The sequence below is a fragment of the Bactrocera neohumeralis genome, chromosome 6, assembly GCF_024586455.1.
Source record: "Bactrocera neohumeralis isolate Rockhampton chromosome 6, APGP_CSIRO_Bneo_wtdbg2-racon-allhic-juicebox.fasta_v2, whole genome shotgun sequence".
Lineage (NCBI taxonomy): Eukaryota > Metazoa > Arthropoda > Insecta > Diptera > Tephritidae > Bactrocera > Bactrocera neohumeralis.
The window spans coordinates 48,177,965-48,201,628 of NC_065923.1; the positions used below are offsets into that span (position 1 = coordinate 48,177,965).

At 33.9% G+C, this 23,664-nt stretch overlaps 1 protein-coding gene across 2 annotated transcripts; it reads left to right on the top strand.

Moving 5' to 3' along the window:
- Nucleotides 1-168: 168 nt before the first annotated feature.
- On the top strand, nt 169-21,950 carry LOC126762612 (adenylate kinase isoenzyme 1). 2 transcript variants are annotated; one of them, XM_050479486.1, is made up of 7 exons: nt 169-586; nt 17,520-17,603; nt 18,151-18,273; nt 18,484-18,626; nt 18,692-18,776; nt 21,061-21,210; nt 21,336-21,950. In XM_050479486.1, the coding sequence occupies exons 1-7, from the start codon at nt 584-586 to the stop codon at nt 21,432-21,434; spliced, it is 687 nt and encodes a 228-aa protein (XP_050335443.1). In that variant the 5' UTR covers nt 169-583; the 3' UTR covers nt 21,435-21,950. The 2 variants fall into 2 exon arrangements, with proteins under 2 accessions (XP_050335443.1, XP_050335444.1); XM_050479487.1 differs by lacking the exon at nt 17,520-17,603 and having other exon boundaries at nt 177-586.
- The last annotated feature ends 1,714 nt before the right edge of the window (nt 21,951-23,664 follow it).

Sequence of the window (23,664 nt, forward strand, 5' to 3'; positions counted from 1 at the left end):
TTCTGTTGTAAATATATATAAACACTTCAACTGTTTTATTTAACAACATAAATGGCAACGATTGTAATGTCATTCAACATATTTCTTTTCTATTTTCATTCAAAAGCTTTTTAATTTTGCAAACTTGTCAACTATTTAAAAAAACGAAAAAAAAATTATTATTGTTTCCGACACGATTTCCTTGAACACTGCAAATTTTCTTCATTCGCGTGGGCAGAAAATATACGAAATTCGCTCGTGCGCCGTAAATAAAAAAATTAACGCATAAGCTCGTGTATTTTCTTGCAAGAGTGGTGTGCAGGTACACAAAGTTTTAGTCATTTTCAAACATTCGCCGTGAGCGCAAGTGCCTCTAGTGTTCGGCTTAACCAAATTGGTACCGATTCTCGTCAGAAGCGGAAAATTTGCGTGACTATAGTACAGAGGAATTTGTTCGTCGGAATCATAAAACAATTCCCTAGCATCGAGAAGCAACAGCTGAGCACACCACTGACCGTGCAGCCAAAATTACAAAGGCGTACATAAACACTGCTAAAATATTACTCAAACTAAACGAAAATCACAAAAACTACATTTAATCATCATGGTAAGTGAACGAAGTGAAATTGCTTAGTCTTGCAACTCAAGCAAAACTTTGATTTTTTGTATTTGTACTGGTGCCTCGAGTGAAAAACGCTTAACCTTTTGACAATACAACACTCCTTTTAACCCCATTTGGTTTGACATTGTCCTACTAAAGTGAACAGTGATTCATCATAGGATTTTTCATAACCAATTGGCTTGGATAGTGTGGGGTGGTTGAAGTGAAACATGCGTAGAATGTATTACAAAGCACTTAGTATGTATGTACATGCCGTTATAAAAGAGATTTTCTCGCTCCGCTAAGAGCGTGCATCGGCCGCTATTGACAACGACCTTGACCCCAATAGTAGTCGTCACGGTGTAAAACTAAGCAGGAATGTACGTGTGTGTATGTAAATTTGTGTGTAGAAAAGAAATCAAAACAGAAAGTTGTTGCTCTTTGCTCGTGCAAGCAATTACCTTAAAATAATGTACTCAATATGTTATTGTTTATATTACGAAATCAAGCAGTACTATATTTTTTAAAATAGCAATCAAACATAAGTACATACTTGTAGTTCGAAATTTTTATGCTCCTTTTATCAATCGATATGATAAGATAATCTGTTTAATGCTGTACTTTGGAAAGTTGGGCTATAAACTTTTCAATGTCGTGATATACATGCTTACATTTTTCATAGTACATATAAAAAACAATTAAGAAGTGCCAGGACGCATATATGTATGTATTTCACACCCAAAGTTCAATGTATTTTATAATTTTTGAAATTTCTAATGTGAAAAATAAATGCATTCAAGCGCATATTGCAAAATATTTGACTCCAACTTCACGCAAGGTATAATAATTATTGTTTTTAAATGCAATATTAATAAATTTAGGCTCACCAATATCAAATGAGTGGGCAAGGTGATATGGCTTAAAAAATTTATAATTTCTTTATTTTGAACCTCATTCAACGATGCCCGTCTGTATATACGCGAACTAGTCCCTCAATTTTTGAGATATTGGTCTGAAATGCAAACATTCTTCTCTTCCTAAGAAGCTACTAATTTGTCGGAGCCGTCGATATTGGACGACTATAGCATCTAACTGCCGCAAAAATTTACCGACCTACATAAATCAAGACAAAGATTTTTTCCACCAAATAGGTTTAGACCGTCGAAATAACTGCCCTTGGCCGGTTAAAATCTCTGTCAATTCCGATAATTCCGATCCAGATAAAGGTATTTATATATTATATTATATAGTATATATACTTATAATGCTATAATAAATGCACCTGTGAGGTGTATTAAAGCTTAGGTGCAGCCGAAGTTAACCTTTTTCAATTTTGTAATGTTAATCAACTTTAGCTTATTGTGGAAATTTTTTTAAAGGTTGGGGTCTAAGCTTTGTGAATTTTTGTATCACATATGCAAATGTTGTTAAACAGTTAACGTTGCTCAGCCTTTGAAGAAATCTTTGGATATCCGTTCTTTTATAATTGGTATCGTCTCTCGATGCATGCACTCTTATACTCTAGTATTTTTTTTTCAAAATTTTAAAATCCCAACATCAACATATCTCGAAACAATTCAATTGTCGTAACCATGTTGCATATTCTGTTTCATATAGTGCTATCGAAGACACAGTCTATGATAAAACAATATCATCTCTTTCGAAATGATAATGATATATAATGATATTAGTCCAGTCCTCTCAGCTTTAATTTCCACGATTGTACTGAAATTCAATCATGGATTTGTCATCTCACAAAGCTGGGTTCTTTTCATTAACTGTTGACAGTAATCCTAGCTTGTGGAGCATATTACGATTAAATGGTATTCTTGTTTATAACTGGATATTGACTTTAAAACCTTAAGTAACTTCCCTTTTTTAGTCTGGGTCCATAACATATTATGAGTTCCTGGTCAAGTCTCAAAGATTACTCTCAGTATCTATTAAATATTTTCTAATTCCTAAACCTCAAGTAATCAGTCTTGTATGAATAGACCCTGATTCTAACCAATTAAGTGTCTTCTCTAACAAAGTTCTTTATTGGCGTAGACACCGTTTACTATAGCAAGGCTATTGTGTCCTTTTCATTAGAGGTGTTTTTTTACGTTACGTGTTTTTCTCAAACCCAGCGCACAACCCTGGGAAAAGATAATTCGCCTTCTCACTTTAGCTCACCTTCAAACGGAAGTTTTTTGGCTAACCTGAGTTCTAAGACCAGAAGTCGTGAGCTGCTTGAACCATATGTAAAATATTTCTGACCTCCCAAGTGAATGGCGTTCAGACAACTTTCCTCACTTCCGTGAACTTCTACACATGGCTCCATCCACAAAGTAGCCAAGGAAAATTTATTGGTCCAAATAGGTACCGTACACTTGTACAAATGCGATGTTCATTTGGCCCATCTGGTTCTCGCCACGAACAAAAATAAACAAATAAAATGTAAATTTTATTAAGAGAGCCCAAGTGTACGAAAAAATGTATTTAATATTTATAGTTTATAAATGAAAAGAAAACAAACAAATTCAGTGCATTCATCCGTTTATACGCAACAATATAGGTAGATATCTGCAACTTACAATAATTTACCTCGTCATTTAAACAACAAATCCGTGCTTTCAAAAATTCCAAAACCATTTTTTTACCTGGTCCATTCACATACTTATTTGTATTTTAATTTGTATTAGCAGCGTTTTACATACGAAAATAGTCTACCAAAAAAAAACGTACGTGAATACAAAATATAAATAACACAAAAGTATAATGAATCGGGATGAGAAATGAAACCGAAGAGAAAGGGGTAACTGATTGTTTGGTTTACTGTTTTGCGAAAATAAAACCGAAGTTGATTGTCTACATTCCAGAAGTTTTGACGTCAAAGTGCTGCCTTTTAAATAATCGGGGTTTTTCGATTTGTTGTTTTTGCATAAATTATTAAGTATTCGCTAATCACGAATAGTCCATAAAACGACCGTTGGTTAGTTGTTTATTCCGAAAGTCAAGAGTCATTCCAAGATGTTGCCAATTCCCGGTCGAAAATATTATGGCGGTGCTGCTCCCACACTAACACAATTGGACATTTGGACTTTTTTCTCTCTCGACCGTACGTTTATTTGTAAGCCGGCAGCCGAATTTTGATGATGAAGAAACATAATGCTTACTCAGCATCATTTCATAAAAGTAAACAAAACATAGCGACTCGCCGCATTCGTAAGTGGCGCTCAGTTATGTCCTAAAGTAGGTGATAATCGATGAATTCGCGGTGAATGTGCAGTTTTTCTTCAGCCTACTTCGGTGCGTGGGGAATTAGCTGCAGTTTAAAATAAAATAATATCAGAATTACTTAATGTAATATTTATAATGCAAATTCTCGTGCGATTTTAATTTTTTGTATGAGAATTTTGAAAGAAAACTTTTGTGATGTGTAGTGGTAGCTGTTATACTATGTGAGTTCAATTTAAAAACATATATATTTTTTAATAATCATGTGATCTACCATAAGTTATATGTGACATAATTTATATATTGAATGTGCGTGCAAATTTTTTATGAAGCATAATAAATTAAGAGCAGTGATGTTATTTTAATCTTTCTAATATTCTTTTGGTTGTTAGTGTGTGACGTTAATCGAATATACATATGTATTTAGATAAACATGAAATGTGTGGGTGTAAACTACCGTGAATTTTTCATGAAACTATCGTCTTTATAGAAATACTTGCCACTATACTATCGAGGAAATCAAAAAAAATATTATATATTTTAGTGTGTAATAAAAACGAAAAAATGTACATATGTACATATGTATGTACCTTTAAAAACCAGCTACATTGTCTAAAAGTTTCCACCATAACAATAATTTATTGCAAACTGCCAACTGACCAAATTTAACCGAAGTGAAAAAAAAACAAAAAACTACAATTTCACATATTTTAATACATATCTGTCTTAATTCAAAACTCCCCAAAACTCTTCGGCAATATTTTCAATGATTGCGTTGCCGTGATTGTAAAAAAATTGATATACGGAGATAAACTGACATAAAAAAATGTTGCACCAATCTAGGATAATTTTTGCATTGATTTAGTTTGCTCACGCAGTTTATTTTTCCCAGTTCTATTCAAATCATTGTGACAACAGTGCGTCAAAACTAGTGAGAGGTACAAAACGTGTCACTTAACTTACTTGAATATTTTTATTTTATGATAAAATATACCATGACAGGGGCGTACTAAGCAATCATGTCCTGATTAATTCTGAATTCCACAAAAAAGCGAGTTTTTTTATCTTTATTAGTAGTATTTTAACAAAGCGTTGCCTGTGATGCCTTAAGGGATTGGGTTAGTGTACCAACTAACCCTCACAATTTATTCAGGAAGTAAGAACAATTAATTGTGCTATATTATTCTCTCCCAAAATATGTTAAAAACAGTTTTAAATGGCGTCCTCTAAAAAGTAGGGCTAAATTACTTACAAAAAAAGAGAATTTTAATATTAACAAAAAATCAACTACTGACTGATTTATTACGAAAACTCCACTTAATTGGATCACAGTAGTCTGCAAATTCGAAGACTTTTTTGTTGGCTCATTCGAATGTTGTTCATCACATTCTCCGTAAATATAGTTATTAGATAGACATTATTTATGAAAACAACGGATGATCTTGTCGTCTATTTTTGAAATATTTGGTCACCTCATCACATACCATCTCAAACATTTTTTTTCCATTTCATGAAATTAATTGGCCCAGTAATTCGGCAGTAATATACCATCTAACTAGTTGTTCTTATAAGTTAAGGCTTTTGGGTGTTTTGAGTCTCTCCCTCCTCTTATTCCCGCAGATGCGCTCGATCTAGGATATGTAACTACAATTATTACATTCATAATAAAAATATAATTGAGTTATTTCCGATTACATACAATTTTTTTTGTATCCATCTTACAAAATATTTCATGTTGAAATCAGTACATTTTTATTTCTGGGAATATACTACTACAAAAAACGGTTTAGGATAGCTTTAACGAGAAAACATTTATGAACAAATTTCGTAAATCCGTTAAACTAATTTGAAATTTACGGTCAAGAGATAAATGCTGCTATGAAAGAACTACGAACGTTAGTCACGAACTCAACCCACTCGGCAAAGCAGACATTCTCACCGCAAAAATGCTCGGTTGTAAAATAATAAATTTGTATTCCCCTTTATTGCACAAAAAATTGCAAAATTATTGCCGCACTTTCATTCGCGAGCATTAGTTTTCCGTTATTACCACATTCTGCGTTCAAAAGGGAAAATGAAAATTGCAATTTATTACTGTGGTTTTGTTATTATACAAATTAATTTTCCTTTCTCGGCGCTGATTGCTTATTTTTACCTTGAAGACACACTTGATAGTGTAAACAACGTAAATAATAATAATATTCTTCTTAAAGTTCATGTAACAGATGCCAAAAACGAAAAGCTTCCTCTATAATAAATACCGAAAAAGTAATTTCGTTTATTTATTCAGAAACAAAGAAAATTAAAACAAACAAAAAAAATTAATGAAAAATGTGTAGTTGTAAAATTTTACTTAGAAACATTAGTTTCAGTTTTATAATTTGTTCACGCTTGTTGGCACAAGTCAACCATCAAAGTCATCATAATAACGAACAGCATTATTAATTCAAATATAATATGTACATAGGTGTGTTTCTATAAATTCCTAAACATGTATGTTTTATACACATAAAACAACCTAACTCGATTTTTATAGATTCTATATAGTGCATTTAAGCATAATTAATAATAATTAATCATACGAATAGTTTCAAAAGCAGTAATTTTGAAAAAATGTAAAAATATTCGAATAAGAGTGAAAATAATCGGAGTCATTGACTATTAATTGTTGCTAATAACTTAACAATCCTTCAAACTTATTTAAGCGCTCGATGACTGATGATTTATTCGGGAACATGTGTGAAAGCTATGAGTACGAGAATTACTTATTAGATATATACATACATATGTTGTATGTATGTACTTATTGTTATACGTATTAAATAGACTTATTTTCGAAATAGATGAAATCTTTTCAAACAAATTATAAACAAATCATTGTGTTTGATTATTGGTAGTACAACAAATCACTATGTTCGTTTTTGTTTATCATTTCTATAGATTTTGCAACGTACTTTTTCAAGTGGTTTCAGGGACCAGGCAGTGCAAGATAGACAAATTTTTGTGTACAGCTATGCGCTATAAAAGTAAGGCTCTCCAATGTGTGTCGCAAACATGAGATTTTATAAGAATATAAGAAAATTTAAATTTAGTTTTTTCACAATATTCATTACATTGGGGGATCTAGCCTAGTGAAAATATTTATTTGTAACAAATTCGACAAATATGTCTAATGATTTTGATTTCATGCAAGTACAGCGTCTACCAATAGGAATGAATTGATTTTGACAGCTCTTGGCGGCCATATTTGTTTACGGATTTGGGTCAAACTTTGGCTGTGTTTTCAATATGTCCTGATACAACACTTTAAAATGGTCCAACATTATATTTATATTAAAACTTCACGTTCCCCAGTAGCTATTGCAAGAGCCTCTCGCGCAAAAAATCGTATCTTCAGATAAGACCCATTTATGACTTAATGGCTTCGTCAACAAACAAACTTGTCGCTATTGGCTTGAGTGAAATCCTACTGCGGTTAATTGCATCCCAAAAAATGTATTGTTTGTTGCAGATTGTGATACAGCGACATCTTCTTTCGAAATAAGCCGGACCGCTCAAACTAAGCTATCTCAAATGTTCCCGCCAATGAACTAGCAACGCTTGAGGAGCTCAAAGATATTATTGGAAATTAGCGTAAACGCGTGGAGATACGCAAACGGGGCCGTACATTTTGTTCAAATCATATATAGCATAAAACTATCTGCATTTAAAAAAAAAGAGAAACCATTTTGACCGAATTTGAGTGTTTTTTTACGTTTTAACATCACGTGGTTTTTGCTGATAGACCCTTTACTACCTTTAACGGAAATCTCTTTTAAAATCTCAGAGATATCTCCTTGCCACTGTAATTGATTAAACATTTTTAGACAGGTGGCAATATTAAAAAAAAAACTGATTTTTTTGAGGATATAAAAGCTGAATAGAAGAAGGCTCTGATGGCTATCATGACGTAGGATTTTTCCAAGTGCTATGATGACTGGAAAATTCGTTGGCATAAGTGTATTGCAGCGGGAGGGGATTACTTTGAAGAGGATGAAATAGACGAAATTAACCTTTCAATTTGATCACGGTAGTATATAGATTGTTTTTATACTCTCGCAACAAAATTGCTAAGGAGAGTATTATAGTTTTGTTCACATAACGGTTGTTTGTAAGTCCTAAAACTAAAAGAGTCAGATATAGGGTTATATATACCAAAGTGATCAGGGTGACGAGTAGAGTTGAAATCCGGATAACTGTCTGCCCGTCCATGCAAGCTGTAACTTGAGTAAAAATTGAGATATCATGATGAAACTTGGTACACGTATTTCTTGGCTCCATAAGAAGGTTAAGTTCGAAGTTCGAAGATGGCAAAATCGGCCCACTGCCACGCCCACAAAATGGCGAAAACCGGAAATCTATAAAGTGTCATAACTAAGCCATAAATAAAGATATTAAAGTGAAATTTGGCACAAAGGATCGCATTAGGGAGGGGCATATTTGGACGTAATTTTGTTGGAAAAGTGGGCGTGGCCCCGTCCCCTACTAAGTTTTTTGTACATATCTCAGAAACTACTATAGCTATGTCAACCAAACTCTATAGAGTCGTTTCCTTTAGACATTTCCACATACAGTTCAAAAATGAAAGAAATCGGATAATAACCACGCCCACCTCCCATACAAAGGTTATGTTGAAAATCATTAAAAGTGCGTTAACCGACTAACAAAAAACGTCAGAAACACTAAATTTTACGGAAGAAATGGCAGAAGGAAGCTGCACCCAGGTTTTTTTTTTTTTTAAATTGAAAATGGGCGTGGCATCGCCCACTTATGGACCAAAAACCATATCTCAGGAACTACTAGACCGATTTCAATGAAATTCGGTATATAATATTTTCTTAACACCCTGATGGCATGTACGAAATATGGGTGAAATCGGTTCACAACCACGCCTTCTTCCAATATAACGCTATTTTGAATTCCATTTGATGCCTTCTCTGTATAATACATAGTACATTAGGAACCAATGATGATAGCGGAATAAAACTTTACACAAATACGGTATTTGAAAAATATGTAAATGACGGATAATGAAATCTCGATTATCACTTTATCATGCTAGAGTATGAAATGTTCATTGACACCCGAACTTAGCCCTTCCTTACTTGTTTTAATTTGAGATAATAACGATTTCCAAATTAAGACTTTTTTCGCTTACATTTACAAATTTTACATACATATTGGAAAGTTTTTGCAACTGATCTTATTTTTTACGCATCACTGTGTAATTTGCACTTCATAAAAAGTAAATTTTTCTTATTTTACATTTTGCTTTACCCTTGGTAGAATTCACAGGAAATGAGAGAGAAAGAGGGCAAGTAGAAAAATCTAACAAACCATGAAATCATATGAAAATTTTGGACACATTTTTTTCATTTAAATTTTTTTATATCTAGAATTTTGCGGCCTCGTTGCTTTCGCCTTTACCTTCAGCTTATTGTAGGCGCATTCCCTTCAGAACGTCTGATTTGATTTATGTATTTTTTTTTTTATTTTCCGCTTTTCCCTCTCAATCTTCTTATAAATTTTGGCAAATCGCGTACTAAATAATTTTTAATTCCTAAAAACCTACAGGTTGCCAACCAAATTCTTGTTGTTCTTGCGCCGGGCCACTAAAATATAGAATATAAATTAAATATGTAGGAAATAATGTATATACAATCATATGTACATATGTGTATACTCGTATTTGTGGTTTTAAATTGTATGCAATAATTTTTATATAGCATTAACCGACTACATAATTTTTATAAATTATTGGACCATTCCCAAGTTGATATTTTTGTTATCTCAGCTGAGTTTGTAATTATTTTTCTAAGAGAGAAGGGTCTTACTACACCTCTCTTCGGAGGTTATTTACTTAATTTTAGTGTGTATGTGAATACTGTTAATGTAGCATTTGAAAGTGCGTTTCTCCCATTTGTTTGCCTTTATTTTGAAAGAAAACAATGTTTCTGAACTGAAGAATTTTCAGATTCAATTTTCATTGAATTTATCAAACAGCGGGTCAAAGTGCTGTTTGTTTCAGACAGATGTGTGATCTTTGAAGATATTTCGAAATTTCGCATATGGTTGCTGATTACACGTTATTTATTGATATATTTATTTTGTTAACTTTCCTGTGTAAATATTTTGGTGTGAATTGGAAAATTGAAGGTTAAATTAACTTTAGATCCACAAATTCACAGTTTTATTATATACAGTTTATTAGAACTTAGGTATTAAAAGGTTAAATTATTAATTACCACCTTACAAACAAGTAAAAACTCATACAAAATTGTTTACAAAGGGCTCTGTCAAAACAACTTCATGAAAATAAATATACTAATTCAAGTGTTTACAGAACCATGAATCTGATTGAGTATTTTGTTTTTGATTTTGATCGATCAGTTTATAAGAATTTCCAGTTTAAAAATACTTTTATAACCCCCATGTACCGAATATGCAGACTTGTTGTTGTTGTTTTAACGGAAATTCAATCCCCGTTGAGATGGTAAACATCATTTGTGTTGTCGTCGATGTCATCTAACGGTAGGCCCAAGAAACAATATAATATAATCTACATATATGCAGACTTCCTTGCACTCGGCTGGCTACATGTATTACAGAAATATAATCTAATTTGTTTTCTATACAGTTTCGAAAAATATTCTTTTAGACGGAATTTAATAATTTTCTTAAGACTTGGATTGAACCACAAAACGTTTTGAAAAGTAAGACCCCTGGTTGTTTAGCTATTTGGGTGGCAAGGCAACCTGCTGTTTCGAGGGGATTAAACTATAGGTAAAGGAGTGAGTGTTAGATGATTGGGATTAATTGGGCTTACAAAGAGGTGGTTAGAGTGTGGCGACTCATTGCATGCAGGGCATATATTTATGTATGTTTAACCTGCTACAATGTCTAGAATGAAATAGCGCCAGACGCACTCTATATTCACCAGGCCACACGTGTTTCGTCTGCAATGATGATTGCAATGATTAGTGATTTGACTCAAAGAATTCCATTGACTGGAGAGGAGTCTCAGAAATTAAAACGGTCCTACATTAAGCGCTTGCCTGAAGTTAGTTGCTTCCGTAGTTTGGCGAACGTATTATTCTATGTCGTCGAAATAAGCAAGGAATGATTTTTTAATTCTCCTAGGAGTCGGTACCACTCTAAACAGATGTCTGCGAGGGTGATTTCTACGAAAGCATTCTATCAGAAATTACCTGTATAAGAGTACATTGTGTTTCTTAACCAGAACGTGGAAACCTCATCATTCAGGTGTTTAACGGGAGACATCGGGAGCCATACTGTTATCGTTCGGAGTGCAGTATTCTGGGACTTCGGAAGCTTATTCGTCTACATTTCACTACATCCGGGCGACCATATCGATGCTGTGTAGTTTATGGTCGACCGGACAATAATTCTTTGACGATTTGCGGCTCTGTACTTTGGTCATAACCGCGGTCATATGCGGAGTGAACGGCTGTCGAGTGTAACACCTAAATTCTTTAGCTAGCTATTCTATTGCCTGTCGTTAATGCAATCATTCAGTACAATCATTTGCGCATAAGATGGTGGTAATTCCTTCTGGGGATTAAGGAAGATTCGAATTATAGAAGTTAAACGGTAGCGGGGAGAGGATATCACCCTGTGAAATCGCTCATATAAGTCATGGTCAACCTGCCATGGAGGGTGCATAAATTGCTTGATCTCGTCTAGTAACGTGGCATTATTGACAGTGTCAAAATCTTTAAACAAGTCCTAAGCTACTTGGATCGTTTAACGGGATGTTTTTTGATTTAAACTACGAATTATCTGAGCGTTTATGACGCAAAGTGTTCTGCACTTTACAAAAGCCATGTTGATGGTCTGCTAGAATCAGATGGTAAGTGAACATTGGAAGTAACAATGTCTCAAGTGAGACAAGGAGAATTATCAGATTAAACTCCCTCAGAATGATGGGTTTCCCAGGACTCAGTACTGGGACCAATCTTTCAACTCATAATATAAGGGACATATGAAGAGTGAACAGCGACAGATAGGTATTCCCAAAAGAGCCAGTTCTAGGTTATCGGGATTAACCCGGATTTTATCCGGCGAAGTGCTGTTATATCGATCAACCATAATATCGGTAGCAAATTCAAGAAAATCAATTTATTTCTTCAAACTTAAAATAAGAATTTTGGTTATATACATGTGTATATTGTTTTTATAACATAAAAATAATCTATTGTTGAAAATTTTCTGACATTTCTATATGAATATTCGAAATATTTAATTCTTGCTACTTAATTATTCATATTTATTTATCAATTCAAATTAATGGTAATCACAATGTAATCAGTTACTCGTTAATTACTCTTTTATATGTACAAGCATCTCGCCACATTGTTGTTATGACATTAGCCATTAACAACTGTCAAATGCATGTTATGTGACAATAGCGTGAGTCAAAACTAAATATGCTACTGGAATTTCAACAAAATAGCTAACAAATAAAAGAATGCGTGGGTTTCAAAATATATTGATTTTATGCGCGTGTTCATATGTATGCTTAATGTACAAATTAGCATTATAAAAACCATAATTTGTTTCAGTTGCTGCCACTTCGCATATAAATTATCATTCATGCCGTTAAGCGCGAGTTCGCGAGTTCGCGCTGCGGTTGTTGTTTATTGTTTGAACTCTTGCGTTGTATTTGTTTTTTTTTTTTCAACAAATAGTAAACGATCATTTTTTTCACACTTTTTTGCCCATTTGAATTAGTGTCATGAGTGGCACAATTGAATTACATGCAAATCGTTTATAGAGGCACTGAGACACTTTTAGATTTATAGGCGTGCATACATGTTATATGTTTGAATTTTCACATGTATTTGTTGCCTCCTTCGTTTGGTTGTAAATTATTTAATTTTTCCTGAGTTTATTTTTAAATTTTTGCTTGCTTTTGACAATGAATTTCTGTCTGACAACTTTACGCGCAATTATCTGAGCACACAAATCGTTCAATGTCATAATTGACACTTTGGCGGTCAAGTCCGCGCGCCTCTTTCACACTTTGTGCTTTCACATTACTCTTACGTTGATCTCTTGGATATACTACAAAGTGATTATATTATAATCGTATGGCTGCATTTGCTTGTTTTTATTTACGGTTGCAGTATTTTGACAACTAATTACAAATTGCCAGATAAATGGCATGCATTTCGTCAATCCATAATAAAATGGAGTGCAATTGTAATTTACTAAAATGGAACGATTTGTAGGTTGACGTATGTATGTATGCATATGTAAAGCTTCCTTCTATTATATGTACATTTATACAGGGTGATCCATTTCGAGATTCCCTACTTTTTGGAACAAAAAAACACAGAAACTTCAAATTTAATGGGGAATGTTTATTATCATTCGAAATAACATTCTTTGGCATTTATTTTTTAAGATTATCTCTTTCAAATGTTGACCGCGGCTACGTCTCAGATAGTCCATCTATTGATTCTATTTCTCGATAACTTGTTCGAGAATGTGAGATTGTTCGCATAGCTTTAGATTTTACATAACCCCAAAAAGAAGAAGTCTACAGTTGTGACATCACACGATCTTGGTGGCCAATCGACCGACCCAAAACGTGAAATTATCTGCTCACCGAAGTGTTTTCTCAATAAATTCATTAATTGATGCGACATGTGGGAAGTGACGTCGTCTTGTTCAAACCAAATACCGCGGAGATCACGAGATTCAATTTCAGGCCAATTACGATTACGTTCTTACCGGCATCAACTTTGAAGAAATAATGACCGATGATTCTACCGGCAGACAAACCACACCAAACCTTTTGGTTTGTCCATTAAGATGGAATTGAGTCTTGGCTCGAATACTTCGGATCTTCATCATATATGTATGTATGTATATCACAATTTATTTCGTTTTCGTTATTAATTAAACGTCATTTGGCCACAACCACGCCTACCTAATATGAGATTTGTAACAAATTTCAAAAACAAAATTTCAGAAAGATTAAGCTAAAACATACCACTTGTCTTGCGCGTGCCAAATATTCCATTCATAAATATTAGAAAGGATTATATATGTATACTTGCATATATTTCAACATTTCCACTAATTTTTTATGTATTCGAAAACTTGTACCCACAAATAACTGCTTTGAGTCTCATGGCTGCAGCTAAATATAAAACTACCCATTAAGAAGAATATGAAGGTCAAGTAAAAGTTCTTTAAAAAGTTCAAAGCAATAATAAAGGCGTCAAGGCAGCAAGAGATTTCTCATTAGTGATTTTCTCACGCATACTTTTCCACAATTTTGAATGCTTGAGCAATCAATAATCAGGCGATTATTACGCGAGCGTTGTTGGTAGAGTAAGACTGCCGTGCACACTTCAAAACTACCAGACAGGGCACTTTGCCAGCTCTAAATGATGCATGTGAGAGAAAATTTTGCTGTGCCACTTGTTAAAGCTTCTTAAAAGTGCAAAGAATGACATATTTTTGTTATTTTTTTAATGTTTCATATAATTAATTCTTGTACTCTTTTTTTTTTGTTGAAAACACGGGTTTAACTTTCTATTTATTTGTTTGTGACATAATAGATTTCTTTCCTGGATTTTGTTATTTATATATGACCAATTGCAAATATTGTATATATTTTATTTTTCAAATTTATTACTCTGTATAATTTAAAACAAAAACTTGAGTTTCGGAATTTTTTTCGAAATTCTATGTACACTTATTAAAACTCTTTTTTGACTGTAAAAGTATAAATTAATTGGTGGTTAATATAAATCTTTTTTTTCGGAACGTCTTATGGGCCCTATGAGAACATTTTGATTGCCGTGTTCGAATGTTTGATACTTTCTGCTACGTGGCGAACGCCATTAGAAACAACCTTTTAATATTGATCTGAACGAGGATCGATGATTGGATTTTCCTGATTAAATTTTTGTACGAGCAGCTTTTCCAACTGAGATATGCACTAAGACGTACTGGACCTGTCGAAGAAATGTTCTCAAAATATTATATAGAACTATTCAGAAAAAACTTTATTCTCAAAATATTAAATAGAACTATTTAGAAAATACTTTATTCGTTCTTCACTTCAGGCAGGTCTCAGATCTTGATACTCAATTTAGAAAATTCGGGTTCGCCTAAAGTTGATGAAAATTAAAAGTCTCAATAATAGAATTTTGTTTTAGATATTCATATTCTGATATCTCGTGATCCGCCCAACCGATTTCAACAAAATTGTGTACATTCTTCTGATATTCTTATAATACAATGGGAATATAGGCAAAATCGGACTACAGCCATACTTCCATATAACACAATTTAAAATTCCATTTGCAACTTTCATTTTCCAGTGTACAAGTCAAGAAACAATGAATATAACGGGATACAAATAATTATTTTGTCGCCTTCAAAGTAATCCCCATCAGATGTAATACACTTATGTCAATTATTTTTCCAGTCCTCGACACACATTTTATAAGTACTTTTTGGGATGACCTTCAGCCGTTTCTGCGAATTTTGTTTTACCTGTTCGATCGACTAAAAACGGGTTCCACGGAGCTGCAATTTCAGTTTCATATTCAAATATCTCGAGATCCGCCCAACCAATTTCAACAAAATTGTGTTCATTCTTCTGATATTCTTATATTACAGTGGGAAAATAGGCAAAATCGGACTACAGCCATACTTCCATATAACACAATTTAAAACTCCATTTACAACTTTCTTTTTCCAGTGTACAAATCAAGAAACAATTAATATAACGGGATACAAATTTTCAGGTATGTAGGTACTAAATATGTGGGCTCAGTGCTGCTGACAGCTGGCTTTTTTACCGAAAATATTGCTCAACGTCTGAGATATATATGTAATTGAAATTCAGGGAGAATCCTTTCCTGTTGGTAGTATGGCTGTATGCAACAAATGGATGGAATTAGGTCAATACTTCCCTTAACCCCTTTCAAACTTACTGTGACTTTATATCGGCAATTATATGAGTTGTTTTAATAAGATTGAGAGAGTGTGTGTTTCTTATAACGGTGCACATTTGTGCTTACAATGAATAAAATCAGGTTAAAACTCGTCTTACATCCCATATTACTAACAAGCCTTAAGTACTTGAAGGTGCTTCCGTGGTTTTAATTCTTGCAAGTTGAAAGAGTATAAAATGTTCGGCTTTACCCGATCTTAGCTCTCCCACACTTGTTTTTTTTATATTTCTCTCCGTATTATATTCCTCTTTCGTAATGACAAAAAAAGGGTATGAATTTTGTGTGTATTTATACATATTCCAAATGCACCTACATATGTATGTATTTCAGTAGCGATATATCTGCCTTGATCCATGAAATATCTAACACACTCCAATATAATTTAAAAGTATAAAATTAAGGCGTGGAAGAGAGGTTAGTAAAATTTTCTCAATTACTGACCGATTACTCGTATATAGTGTAAATTGAAACTGATATATATGGTAGGTTAGTATGTATAAATATATTGAGTATATGGGGTCTAAGAGAAAATGTACAGCGATTCTATTCATTTTTTGAACTGTTAAACCCTCCAAATTTTTATTATACCCTAAACAGGGTATATTAAGTTTGTCACGAAGTTTGTAACACCCAGAAGGAATCGTCGGAGACCCTATAAAGTATATATATAAATGATCAGTATGTCGAGCTGAGTCGATTTAGCCATGTCCGTCTGTCTGTCTGTCTGTCTGTCTGTATATATACGAACTAGTCCCTCAGTTTTTAAGATATCGTTTTGAAATTTTGCAAACGTCATTTCCTCTTCAAGAAGCTGCTCATTTGTCGGAACTGCCGATATCGGACCACTTTAACATATAGCTGGCATACAAACTGAACGATCGGAATCAAGTTCTTGTATGGAAAACTTTCACATTTGACAAGATATATTCACGAAATTTGGTATATATTATTTTTCAAAGCAACTATGTAATCTCCGAAGAAATTGATCAGATCGGTTGACTATAGCATATAGCTTCCATACAAACTGAACACATAATTACTAACAGAAATGCACCTGTGAAGGGTATTTAGCTTCGGTGCAACCGAAGTTAACGTTTTTCTTGTTTACTATTGAATTTAAATTTCTGCTCTTACATTTTACGCACAAATCGCACTTTAAACAGTTTTGACCAAAAGTCGATTTTGTTCGTGTTGAATGAAAATTCCCATGCTCTCTAATTTTAAAATGTTTGCTATTGTTTATTTTTTTACACCCGAATCTGTGTATGTTTTCCGATGAGTGATTTATGAACTAGGGCGATTAGATTAGCGCATTTTAAGTGAAATTATTTTTTCAGCAAATATTTAGCAGTAATATTGTTTATAGATATAAATTTTGATAACTAATAATAATTCCGCCAAACCAATTCATATCAAATACTTATATTTGTATATTTGTATATACATACATATATATTTTTTTTTTAATTTGAAATCGCAACTAATTACGCTGTGCTCTACAAATTCTGATTCCAATTAAGTAGTATCTAGCAATTCTAATTCGAATTAAGTAGTTATTGGAATTAAATAAATATATTTTAATAAGCAAAATATGTGTGCGCCAGTGCACCGGCTTCTTTGTTATACTATAAACTGTATTTACTCGTATATGTCTCAACTACACTATGTATGTGTTTGTCCAGTTATTTATGTGTCATCAAATGGCGATGAAGAAGGAAGCCAATGACAAATCGAAGGCCGCCGAACTTCGAAGAGCACAAATCGGTGTAAGTAAACGATGCATAACCGAAAGGTCTAAACCAAACGTTTCGTAATGTATAGTATGGTACTTCTAAACAAATTCGAATGAGCGTGAAAATTAAGAATTACCTTTAAAAATATGTCTGGCTCCGAGAATACTGAAATTGCACGATTGTTGCTTAGTGTGCCTCAAAATATATATGTAAAGCAAAATTATATCTCGAAATTTTCAATGCATTTCATAATACTCAGCTAACAGTCTTCAGTATGTAAAAACGCTTATAACATATAAATATATTTATTAATCTCTCAAAAAGCTAATGTATCAACTAATTGCAACATATTTGAGCTTATCAGTCAAACTTACCCGCCCGAATGTCATAACAAATTTACTCGCCTATTCAACCCTGATTTATCCTGCTTCCCTGCAAAAAACGTGAAAAAATATTTACAAAATTAAATTATCGGTATTTAAATGATATGTGTATGATTGTAATTAGATGGCGTGTAGTAAACTTAATTGCATATATACCATTGTAACCACCCGCTTTAACAGCTACTTAATTTTTTTAGGTTGGCGTACCAATTGTCTGGATTTTGGGTGGTCCCGGTTGCGGCAAAGGCACACAATGCGCCAAAATTGTAGAAAAGTATGGATTCACACACTTGAGCTCCGGTGATTTACTGCGCGCAGAGGTGATTATTCATAGCGAGAATAAAACAAAATAGTTGACTTCGATTCGAAAATTCAAGACAAGGCGAATCGAACAAACAACTGGTATAAATACTTTCGACTATTGTAAACAGAGACATAGTCAAACAGAGCTCGCTTGAATTTGGCGAAGTGAAAAAGTCAAATATCAAAAATATAAAATATTTAATACAAACTCTCTGTTCATTATACAGGTGGCCTCTGGCTCCGATAAGGGTCGTGAATTGGCAGCTATCATGAAAGAGGGAAAATTGGTGCCAAACGAAGCTGTCTTGTGCCTGCTAGCCAAAGCCATTGCCGATCACAAGTGCGATTCGAAGGGCTTTCTAATTGATGGGTGTGTGAATTTTTAATTTCCCTCAATTTTAAAAGACTATTAATTTCTTCGTTTGTTATTTTCAGTTACCCACGCGAAAAGGATCAAGGCGCAGCTTTTGAACGTCAAATTGCACCAGCGGATCTGATTATCTACTTTGATTGTTCGGATGTAAGTACATAAATAAAAAAGTAAAGATTTTATTGGAAATTTTATCCATTTTTTGCATCAAAAGCAGACCGACTTGTTTAACTTGATATTTGCTAGATGTTATTGGTATTTTAGTTGTCAGGTAAACTTTTTAGAGTTTCCAGTAAGCGAAGTGTTTCGAGGGATTCGGAAAGGTGGTATTCCGGGATAAAGCGTGAATAAATAGTTAATCGATACGAGTACTTAATTAATTTATAATTCAGTATGTAGGTAATCCTCGGGCGGAAAGTCTGCGAACGTACCCAGTGGCCGCTTTGCGCTTCGTAGAAAGCGTAGTAGTTTAGAAATATTCTCTATATGTGACCTGGTCTACGGAAAGGGGGCAAGGGGGCTTAGGTGTCAAAAAATCAATTTTCAAAAAAAAACTGACGAAACGAGTTGTTTATTTTTAACAGCTGTTTCCCAGAAAACTAGTTTTCGCACGTTAGCTTCCTTTTCGTAGACCAGGTCACATATATTGTTGATAGATTCCGGTACAACTTTGCGTAAATAATGTTCGGGTGACATCGAGAGCAGACCTGTACTGCCTGAAATGCCGTGCTCTGGTAAGCGTACAGCGTGTACAACTAAGTCCTATTATTCCTGGCGACATTACGTATACCAGCGGAAGGCGGCCGATTGCCTTCTGTTTCTAATTTTGAATTTTTTCAGCTACTAAAAGTGATCACCGTAGATACCTTAGGCTTTCTACTTTAGAAATCAGACTATGAAACTATGACTTCTAACGTTAGTGGTAATAAAGGTTATGAGATGAAATTTGGTTTGTTATACAATGTGACACAAAAGTATCCAGAAATTGTAAATAAAACACAAAATATTTAATTATTAATCAATAATTATTTTGTCGCCTTCAAAGTAATCCCCATCAGATGTAATACACTTATGCCAACGATTTTTCCAGTCCTCGACACACATTTTATAAGTACTTTTTGGGATGAACTTCAGCGCTTTCTGCGAATTTTGTTTTACTTCTGCGAGCGACTGAAAACGAGTTCCACGAAGCGGCAATTTCAGTTTGGGGAACAAGAAAAAATTACACGGAGCCAAATCTGGTGAATACGGTGGTTGATTGATGGTATTTTTTACGTTCACGGTTTTAAATTCGGTCACAATTGTGGCTCGACACGATGGTGCATTATCATCGTGAAAAATCCATGAATTGTTCCTCCACAATTCCGGCTGTTTTCGACGGCTATTGGTACACAAACACCTCACTACGGCAAAATAGAACTCCTTATTGACCGTCTGTCCCTCCAGCACAAATTCATGATGCACCAACCCACGAATATCGAAAACAACAATGATGTTTGAGTCGAAGGTCGTCCTCTTGACCATCTTTGAAGCCTTTTTACCGCTTTTAGGCTTGTTTTTCGATAAAACTGAATCACCGTAAGCCTTTTCCAATATTCGCAATGATTCCGCAGACGAAATTTGGTTAGAAAAACAAATTGAAGAAAAGTTCTTTGTCCAATATTTTTATCCATTATAAAAATCGCAACGCACTACTGAGATGTACCGATTTAGTAGCTGCTGTAAACAAATTAGTTGATAGTAATTACGGACAGTCCTGCCAAATTAACAAAATATATTTTTTTGAAATATCATTTACCCGGGGAATATAATGATAATTTCCAAGTGTTTTTGTGTGACAATGTAAATAAGCCCAGAAAGTTATTTTTCGAAGATATTTTTGTTACTTGTCTCCAAAATTTGGGATGCTTAAAATTTTGAGCATAGCTGTGCAGTGCGACGGTAGCATACTTTAAGGGGATTGGCCACTAGCAAAAAGTCGTCAATTTCAGAAAGCAATAAGAGGATAAAATCCAAATATCTAGATCAGCAAAAAGCCATTGACATGAGCAAAACTCTTAATAGAGAATTAAAAAATGATGATAGGCTTGGAACTGAACACATTGCAGCTAAATCTGAGGCTATTTAACTCATTACATTTTACTGACAACCTTTTGACAACCAAACAACATTTGTTTCCCATAAGTTATTCCACTTAACACCAAATATCTCTAACATCAACAAAAATCTTGAAGCTTAAGTATAGCAACCCACATTTCTTGCAACTTTCGACCACATTTTCTCAAGCTTCCATAAAAAACGTGTATACAAATACCAAGAAGCAATCATATTAATATTAAATTTATTTTAATTTAAGAAAAAGTTAATTACAATTAAAAGCAGCTTATGCAACAAATCTCTAAACTCTTGTTTATTATTTTTTTTATTATTTCAGGAAGTTATGGTCCAACGTATAATGGGACGTGCAGCTGCTTCCACAGAAGTACGTGCCGATGACAATGAGGAAACCATTAAGACTCGTCTAGCCACCTTCAGAACAAACACAAATGCCATTCTAACCCAATACATCGAGAAGACGATAACGGTAAGAGGCAGGCGAAATATTGCGTCTGAAGAAATTCTACTTTTACCATAAATATTTATTATCTACATTTTAAAAGAATTTAATATTTATTTTCATATTTGATTTTGTCTTCTATTTCGCTGCAGCTCAACGCCGAACGTTCCGCCGATGATATTTTCGTGGATGTGCAACGCGCTCTGGATTGTTTGATACAGAAGAAGGCTCAGGCGGTTGCATGTGCCTAATTAATGACTCACCAACAACTATAAATACACACACGCACATGCATACATACAAATGTATGTGCATAAATTATTTATTCTTTAATTAATTTACGTGAATGCACGTAGGTATAGATATTATAGCACAATTCAAACACGCATACCTGTCTACAAATGATAATAGCTAATAAAAAAAGCCAAAGAAAAACAAAACAATACAGCATACCTTCAAGCTACTTAAACACCTTAAATGATATATGGCCAAGAGTGGCAAGAAACATCGCTCAAGCATATATAATTCCCATACTTTGAGCGTTTGAGTAAGCAGCTGGCATTGCATTGCATCATAAGCGTGCAGAAAAATAATTTAATATTGTAGTACAACAATAAGAGCTCTCTAAGGGAAATACACATGTGCTTTAATTAAAAATTATAATGTACTTTATTTACTTAATTCAATACACCAAAGAAATTACAAATTGTTACAAACAAAACAAACAAGCAATTGTCGCAATAAAAACTTAAAACTAATGATTTTCATTGAATTTCTTTTATTTGTAGAAGTGATTGCGGTTTTTAAGGAGTTACGTGGGTTTCCTTAAGTAATAAAAAACATTTTTTCAACAATCTTTTTCTCATATAAAAATTAAATATATTATTAGAATTTTTTATTATTACAAATATACACTGTTAACAAAGAAATTCTGAAATCTTGCAAAAAATGTTTTAAAATCGGCCATTGCGACGACATTTTCGGTGACCCTCGAAAAACAGATGCGCTCGCGTTGGCAGGAAACTCCTCACAGGCTCATTTAAAGTGAAACAAGAAAAAACGTTAACTTCAGCTGCACCGAAGCTAATATACCCTTCACAGGTGCATTTCTTTTAGTAACTATGTGTTCAGTTTATATGGAAGCTATATGCTATAGTAATCTGATCTGAAGAATTTTATTTTTTATGTGATTATGATTATGTTATTACCGTAAGCAGTAATCCATGTCAAATTTCGTGAAGATACCACGTCAAATGCAAAAGTTTTCCATACAAGCCCTTGATTCCGATCGTTCGGTTTGTATGGCAGCTATATGCTATAGTCAACCGATCTGAACAATTTCTTCGGAGATTACATTGTTAGAAAATAGATAATCTATACCAAATTTCATGAATATATCTTGTCAAATGTGAAAGTTTTCCATACAAGAACTTGATTCCGATCGTTCAGTTTGTATGCCAGCTATATGTTAAAGTGGTCCGATATCGGCAGTTCCGACAAATGAGGAGCTTCTTGAAGAGGAAATGACATTTGCAAAATTTCAAAACGATATCTTAAAAACTGAGGGACTAGTTCGTATATATACAGACAGACAGATGGACAGAGAGACAGACGGACATGACTAAATCGACTCAGCTCAACATACTGATCATTTATATATATACTTTATAGGGTCTCCGACGCTTCCTTCTGGGTGTTACAAACTTCATGACAAACTTAATATACCCTGTTCAGAGTATAAAAATACGTGTTTTAGTTAAAACTTAGAAGTTGGACGAAGGAAAAAAACTGAAAATTGGATTTTTGGCAGATATCTTTATAAAAAATTAAAATTTTAGTGAAAATTTCACGAAATTTTTTTTCTAATAATTGTAATCGAAAAAAATCCTTCGTCCAAGTCTTTAAGAATTGTATCTCTATGTGTAAAATTTCATGAAGATCGGTTGAGTAGTTCTCGAGAAATCTTGCCAACCCACTTTAAGAACACAGTTGCGAGAAAACGCGTTTCAAAATGGCGCACTTAGTCTAGCTAGCCTCCAGGGCACAACTTCTCAAGAGAGGAAGGTTATTGAGTACCGGGTATAAGTTGACGCAAAGATAGCTCATCATCATAACTATTTGGGTAGCTGAAAAATCATTATGAAGATATAAGATCCTGGAGGATCCACTGCCCCGGATGGAAAGGCATTGATTGCCTTTTACTGCTTTAGAGAAGCCATTGGCAAAAGGCTCTCACCGAAAGTTGTCTCTTGACTCTACGACGCCATGGTCAACCCCAATATTTTCTATGAGGTCTTTGTGTGTTGTATGAGTTTAGAAAAGTCCACACGTGCATGAAAGCTCGAGAATGTTCAACGATCGGCGCTCATTACCATGTGTGGTGCAATAAGGTCCACAGCAACTTTGGCCTTTAATATCATTCTGCATATAGTGTCCATAGCCGATAAGTGTATGGCTGTGAAAGTAGCTATCAAACTCAGA

What these genes read in the sequence shown, in the direction of transcription:
- LOC126762612 (XM_050479486.1), top strand. An exon ending in TTCGAAGAGCACAAATCGGT is followed by an intron (nt 17,604 to 18,150) that starts GTAAGTAAACGA and finishes TAATTTTTTTAG; the next exon opens with GTTGGCGTACCAATTGTCTG. An exon ending in AAGGGCTTTCTAATTGATGG is followed by an intron (nt 18,627 to 18,691) that starts GTGTGTGAATTT and finishes TGTTATTTTCAG; the next exon opens with TTACCCACGCGAAAAGGATC.